We start from the raw sequence: 6748 nt of genomic DNA on the forward strand, positions 1-6748 counted from the left end.
TGCAATGAATCAATTTATTTCTTATCATAACCACATAAAAATATATAGAATGTAAAATATATGTGTACATATGTTTGTATATATATATATATATATATATATATATATATATATATATATACACATATATATATATTTAAATGCATGTCCGATAAGTATTTTTTTTTTTTTTGTTTAATTTTTGCCACATTATAATATGTTTATAAAAATTTTAACTCTTTGAAAAGTGCAACTTCTGATCCTTGAGAGATATATTAATAGTGTCATTTTCTACAAATGTTTCATCTAATATTCTAACAGCAATTTCAGTTTCTATTTCAGATTGTATAACTCTTTTAAGTGGTCTAGCACCAAAAGAAGGATCATATGCTTTATCTACTATATATGAGAAAACAGCATCATCTATAGTTATTTTAAAATTTTTATCAAAAAGACGATTAGCTACTTTTCTAATTTCAATATTTGCAATTTCTTTTAATTCTTTTTTTGATAAGCTATCAAATATAACATGATCATCAATTCTGTTATAAAATTCTGGTCTGAATGTTTCTCTTACAGATTTCATTACTTGTTCTTTGATTTTTTCTTTTTTATTTGGATCATTTGCTAGATCTAGTATACTTTGACTACCTAAATTAGATGTAAATATAATAATTGTATTTCTAAAATTAGCTACATTTCCTTTAGTATCAGATAATTTTCCTTCATCTATAACTCTTAATAATAAATTATATACATCAGGATGTGCTTTTTCAATTTCATCAAATAAAATTATAGAATAAGGTTTTTTACGCACAGCATCTGTTAGTAATCCTCCTTGTTCATATCCAACATAACCTGGTGCTGCACCTATTAATTTACTAATTGAATGCTTCTCCATATATTCAGACATATCAAAATGAATTACTGCTTCTGGAGTATCAAATAATACATCTGCCAAAACCTTTGATAATTCAGTTTTTCCTACTCCTGTTGGTCCTAAAAACATTAAAGATGCTATTGGTCTTTTAGGGTTATTCATTCCAACCCTAGATCTTTGAACTGCTTTTGTTACAACACGTACAGCATCATCTTGTCCTATAATTTGTTTATGTAATTCATTTTCAAGATTAAGAATTTTTTCTTTTTCAGATTTTAGTAATTTATTTAATCTGATACCAGTTGACATACTTACAATATTAACAATATCTTCACTTGTAACTTCATCTTTTAATATTCTACTTTTTTCAGGTATATCATTTAGATAATTTTCTTCTGCTTTTTTTAGTTGCTTTTCTAAATCTGGTAATGTTTCAAATCTCAATTCAGCAGCTCTATTTAAATCAAAATATCTTTCAGCTTTTTCAATTTCTATTTTAACAACATCTATCCTTTCTTTAATAGCTCTGATATTATCTACATAGCTTTTTTCTGTGGACCAAGAATCTAGAATTTTTCTTTGTTCTTTTCTTAATTCGCTCATGATTCGATCTATCATTTTTAATCTATCAATTTCTTTTTCGTTAATTCGTTTTTTTAAAAAGTTGGGGCTCTTAGTATAATCTACAACTGGTTCACTTTCCTCACCGTTTCCATATGACGACGAGTTAGTGCTACTACTATTATTAGTAGTATTATTATTATGTGTGCTACCTACACTAGCATAATTAAATAGATTCTTTTGTTTATCTCCTAATATGGATATTTTTTCCATTTCTAGCTGTATAAGTTGTTTCTCTATATTTTCTAATTGAATAGGTTTACTAGATAATTGAATTTTAAGATTGGATGCCGCTTCATCAATTAGATCAATAGCTTTATCTGGTAAGAATCTATAACTAATATAACGATCTGACAAAACAGCAGCTTGTACTAATGCAGAATCTAAAATACGTACACCATGATGAACTTCATATCTTTCTTTTAAACCTCTTAAAATACTAATGGTTTCATCTACACTTGGTTGTTCAACAAGAATTTGTTGAAATCTTCTTTCTAAAGCTTTATCTTTTTCTATGAATTGTCTATATTCACTAACAGTGGTAGCACCAATACAACGTAATTCACCTCTAGCTAACATGGGTTTTAAAATATTACCAGCATCTAATGCCCCTTCTGCAACTGCTCCTGCTCCTACAACAGTATGTATTTCATCTATAAACATAACAACTTGTCCTTCAGCATCTTGTACTTCTTTGAGAATTGATTTGAGTCTTTCTTCAAAATCACCTCTATATTTTGCACCAGCAATTAGAGAAGACATATCTAATGATACTAATTTTCTTCCTTTTAAAGAATCTGGTACATCTCCTTGTACTATTTTGATAGCTAATCCTTCAACAATAGCTGTTTTCCCAACACCCGGATCTCCTAATAAGATAGGATTATTTTTGGTTCTTCTAGACAAAATTTGTATGGCTCTTCTAATTTCATTATCTCTACCTATAACAGGATCTAATTTCCCTGCTCTTGCTAATGCTGTTAGATCTCTACTATATTTTTCTAGAGCTTGATAGGTCATTTCTGGTGTTTTAGAGGTAACTTTTTTTTTTCCTCTAATTTTTTCGACAGCTTTTTTAACTTTTTCATAATTTACATTATATTTTAATAACCATGGTCTAGTAAATTTCGAATCTTCTGAAATGATACTTAGAAGTAGATGTTCTATAGAAATATATTCATCATTAAATTCTTTTTTTAATCTTTTACTAGTACTTAATACAGTTTGTAAGGTTCTACCTAATATTTTTTGTTCTCCAAAACCACTAGGCATTTTAGGTTGCTTTTTTAAATAATCATCAATTTCTTGAACTAATAAATCAGTATCAATACCACTTTCTTTTAATATTCTTTGAGCTAATCCATCAGGAGAATCATTTAGAAGAGCTAATAATAACATTTCAGCTTCGACATAGGCTGAATCATATTTTTCTCCTATTTTATTTAATGAGCTAATAGCTTCCCAAGCTTTCTCTGTGTAATCATCTGAGTTTATTGTATATTCTTCATCGCTCATAAATAAAGCAAATCTATTTTTGTTTCTGATTTTTTCATAACTATTATTATTATTATTATTATTATCAAAATGAGAACTTTTCATGTTTATACTACTATCGTTAACTTTTTTTTTTTTTTTATTAAAACCACTGGTTATATTATTATCATAATTGACATTATCATTAATTGTATAATTTAATCTAGTATTATTATTATGATATATAATACCATTTGATGAATTCTTATGTTCTTTTATTTGTGATTTATAATCTTTTTTTAATTCTGGAACGAACCTTTCTTCATTCTTTAAATGATTATTTCCAATAAAAAAATATTTCTTCTTATCATATATATCCCAGTTCGTATTTTTTATATTAAATATATCTTGTTTATTTATAAAAATATTTGCTTTTTTACTATAACTTAAGTCCCATATATATATAACACCAATTATTACAAAATAAAAAAAAAAACTATTAACCATTTTTATGTACATTTTTTTATATCTATAAATATATATATATAAATACCTATGGAGTAACAAAAAAAAAAATAAAATGAAATATAAAAATACTTTACATAATCATATAATAAATATAAATAAATAAATATATATATATATATATATATATAATCTATTATGTGCTATATTTATACACATAAAATATAGTTTATTATATTATCCCATCATTATATATATCATGGGTTCTTATATATATATATATATATATATATATAATATAAACATATCCATATATTTTTCTTCCAAATATTGTTCTTTATTTTAACACTAATTCAAATTAATCTTTTCATTTGTAGTTTTGTATATATTTATTTATCCAGCCATCTATCATTATTATTATTATTAATTTTTTTTTTTTTTTTTTTCTTAAAATCTTATCTTTTTCTCATTTAGTATTAATTCAAATTACAAAATTATATAAAAGAATATAATAAGTTGAATACATAGAAAAAAAAAAAAAATTAATTAATATTAAAAATTAATATTTATTTATAATATTAAGAATATATAAATTTATATTTTTATATATTTTTTTAAAAGAAGAATCCATTTTTAAATAACAGTCATCTTTTATAATGTGTAATATTTAATTAATATATTATATATATATTATATATATATATATTATATATATATATATTATATTATATATGTATATAATATATATATATATTATGAATAATATATTTATGGGATTATTTTATTTCATTTTATTTTTTTATTATAATGAATAAATATTTATTATTATATATATATATGTTTCTATATATATTTAATCAATTCCTTTTTTTATATTTCATATATTTTTTTATTTTATCCTTAATTCTACACCGATAAATTTTTATGTTATCTTAAATCCTTATTTATACTTGTTTAAATTTTTAATTTTTTTTTTTTTTTTTTTTTTCTTAATAATTTTTCTTTAATATATATAAAAATATATATATATATATATATTTCTTATAATAACATTTTTTTTTTTTTTAAATAAAGTATTAGCTTAATATATTATATGGTATTTTTTTTATATATACATAATAAAATTTTAAATTTATAAGCATTTATTTTAAGAATATATATATAAATATATATATATATATATAATATATATATGCATAGTGAATTAAATTTTGTTCTTATACACATCTTTTTAATTTTATAAATAACTTTTTTTGTATTATTCTGATATATATATATATTTATTTATTTATATTTTATAAAGAGATAAAATATGTAATAAAAGAGAAAAAAAAAAAAAAAAAAAATACACATTTATTAAAATGTTAGAATACATATTTATTAATAAAAATAAAAATGTATCAATCTAAAGAATAATAAAAGTAAAATAATTAGGAAATTAGATCATTCAGATGAAAAATTAAAAATGTCATATTAGTTATACAATTTAATAGTATAATATAAGCATAAACATAAATATAAATATAAATACAAATACATGTTAATTTTGTAATACTTCTTAATAATAATACAAAAAAAAAAAAAAATAAAAAAAAGGATAAGCATCACAAAAAATTATATATATATATATATATTTATATTTATGTAAATTTTTTTTTGTGTGTTTTCAAAATGTCTATAAAGAGCATATGCTATTTAGGAGATAATAATGATATCTTATTTTTTTATTCAATCGAAGAAAATGATGAAATAACATCACGATTTGCTCTTTATTGCACTCTGAATAATATTCAAAAAATAAGTATAAAATGAAATAATAATATATTTTTATAATTATTCTATATATATATATATATATATATATTTATTTATTTATTTATATATATGTATACATAATTTTATTTATTTTTATAGTTGAATCAAATGAAAAGAAAAGCAGCGAAAAAAAATATGACCCATATCTTGGATATGTAGGTATCAATCTTTCTCTTTTTAGTTCTTATAAAAATTATGCATATGTAATTAAAATTATTAACCTTAAAATTATATTAACAATTGATGATAGTAAAAATAAGTATACAGATGATATTCTCAAATCGGTAAGGTTTTTTAAAATAATTGTTTATATTAAAATTATATTACCCCATAAAGTATGTCATCACATTGTATATATATATGTGTATATATGTGTATATTTTTTTTTTTTTTTTTTTACAAGATTTTCATAAAATTGCATAAAATATATGCAGACACAGTTTGTAACCCCTTCTATACAGATACTTTAGAAACAGATACTTTTTTAAAAAAAATTAGTAATAAAATAATTTATGTTTCTCAAAAAAAAAAAATAATAAAATAAAAATATATATATATATATATATATATATATATATATATATTTCTTATTTGTAGAAAAATTAATGGAAACGTCATGAATATATAAGCTATTCTATTAAAGAATAATATCATATTAATCTGTTGCATCAATGACACCGTTATCCGATCTGGAAAAAGAAGAAAGATATTTTTTATTTTATACATTTTCTTTATTATATTCTTCTTGGTATTCTTTTAATAACTCACTGATACAAATTATTTTATAATCGTATTTTTTTTCTATTAATCTGCATTGTGTATCTTTTCCTGACCCACATGCTCCATTTAAAATATATATATATTTTTTTTTTTTTTTAATTAACAATTGAAAGATGCATTCCACCTCAGGTAGGTTTGGTGCATCATAAACTTTGCAAACTCTTTGGTCTCCTTTGCCTTTTCTTAATGATAATCTTATGGTCGAAGCGTGACCAATAACATGCCCACCAACTATAATAAAAAAAATATATATATATAACACATATATATATATATATATATATATATATATATTTATATATTTATTTATTTATTTATATTTATGTGTGAAAATATTTAATTTTTTATTTAAAAACCTGGTTTCATTGGGTTAGCTATGAAGGTCATGGTTGCGCCTGGGTCGGACATAACCTGATTCGTTATTAATATAGCTATGTTGAATTGTTCACCTAGTTTTGATAAAATAGACATTGTTTTGTTTAATTTCTGTTGCCTCTCAGATAATTCACCTATCCATATAAAAAATTGAACATGCATACATATATATGTATATATATATGTATATATTTATTTATTTATGAGAATAATTTTAGTGACAATTTATTTTGGAACTGACAAAACTTTTAAAACATACCTCTTCCACTGAAATCAACTCGAAAGAGTGAAATAATCGAATCAACTACCAGAAGAGCAAAGGGTTCTTCACACATCTATATGTATAGAGTTCATATATAT

At 21.5% G+C, this 6748-nt stretch overlaps 3 protein-coding genes across 3 annotated transcripts; 1 reads left to right on the forward strand and 2 right to left on the reverse strand.

The window, feature by feature from the left end:
• Window positions 1–211: 211 nt before the first annotated feature.
• Window positions 212–3460, reverse strand: PGSY75_0816600 (chaperone protein ClpB1; the record flags this gene model as incomplete). The annotated part of the gene is made up of 1 exon (XM_018785293.1): window positions 212–3460. The coding sequence occupies one exon, from the start codon at window positions 3458–3460 to the stop codon at window positions 212–214; it is 3249 nt and encodes a 1082-aa protein (XP_018642260.1).
• Window positions 3461–5089: 1629 nt separating this feature from the next.
• Window positions 5090–5853, forward strand: PGSY75_0816700 (putative trafficking protein particle complex subunit 2- like protein; the record flags this gene model as incomplete). The annotated part of the gene is made up of 4 exons (XM_018785294.1): window positions 5090–5219; window positions 5333–5517; window positions 5637–5730; window positions 5831–5853. The coding sequence occupies 4 exons, from the start codon at window positions 5090–5092 to the stop codon at window positions 5851–5853; spliced, it is 432 nt and encodes a 143-aa protein (XP_018642261.1).
• Window positions 5854–5888: 35 nt separating this feature from the next.
• Window positions 5889–6723, reverse strand: PGSY75_0816800 (putative meiotic recombination protein DMC1; the record flags this gene model as incomplete). The annotated part of the gene is made up of 4 exons (XM_018785295.1): window positions 5889–5922; window positions 6118–6244; window positions 6370–6522; window positions 6648–6723. Coding segments are annotated over 4 exons (390 nt in total), but the record flags the coding sequence as incomplete, so codon positions are not given.
• Window positions 6724–6748: the final 25 nt, after the last annotated feature.

The sequence above is a fragment of the Plasmodium gaboni genome, chromosome 8 (genome assembly GCF_001602025.1).
Source record: "Plasmodium gaboni strain SY75 chromosome 8, whole genome shotgun sequence".
NCBI classification, from domain to species: domain Eukaryota; phylum Apicomplexa; class Aconoidasida; order Haemosporida; family Plasmodiidae; genus Plasmodium; species Plasmodium gaboni.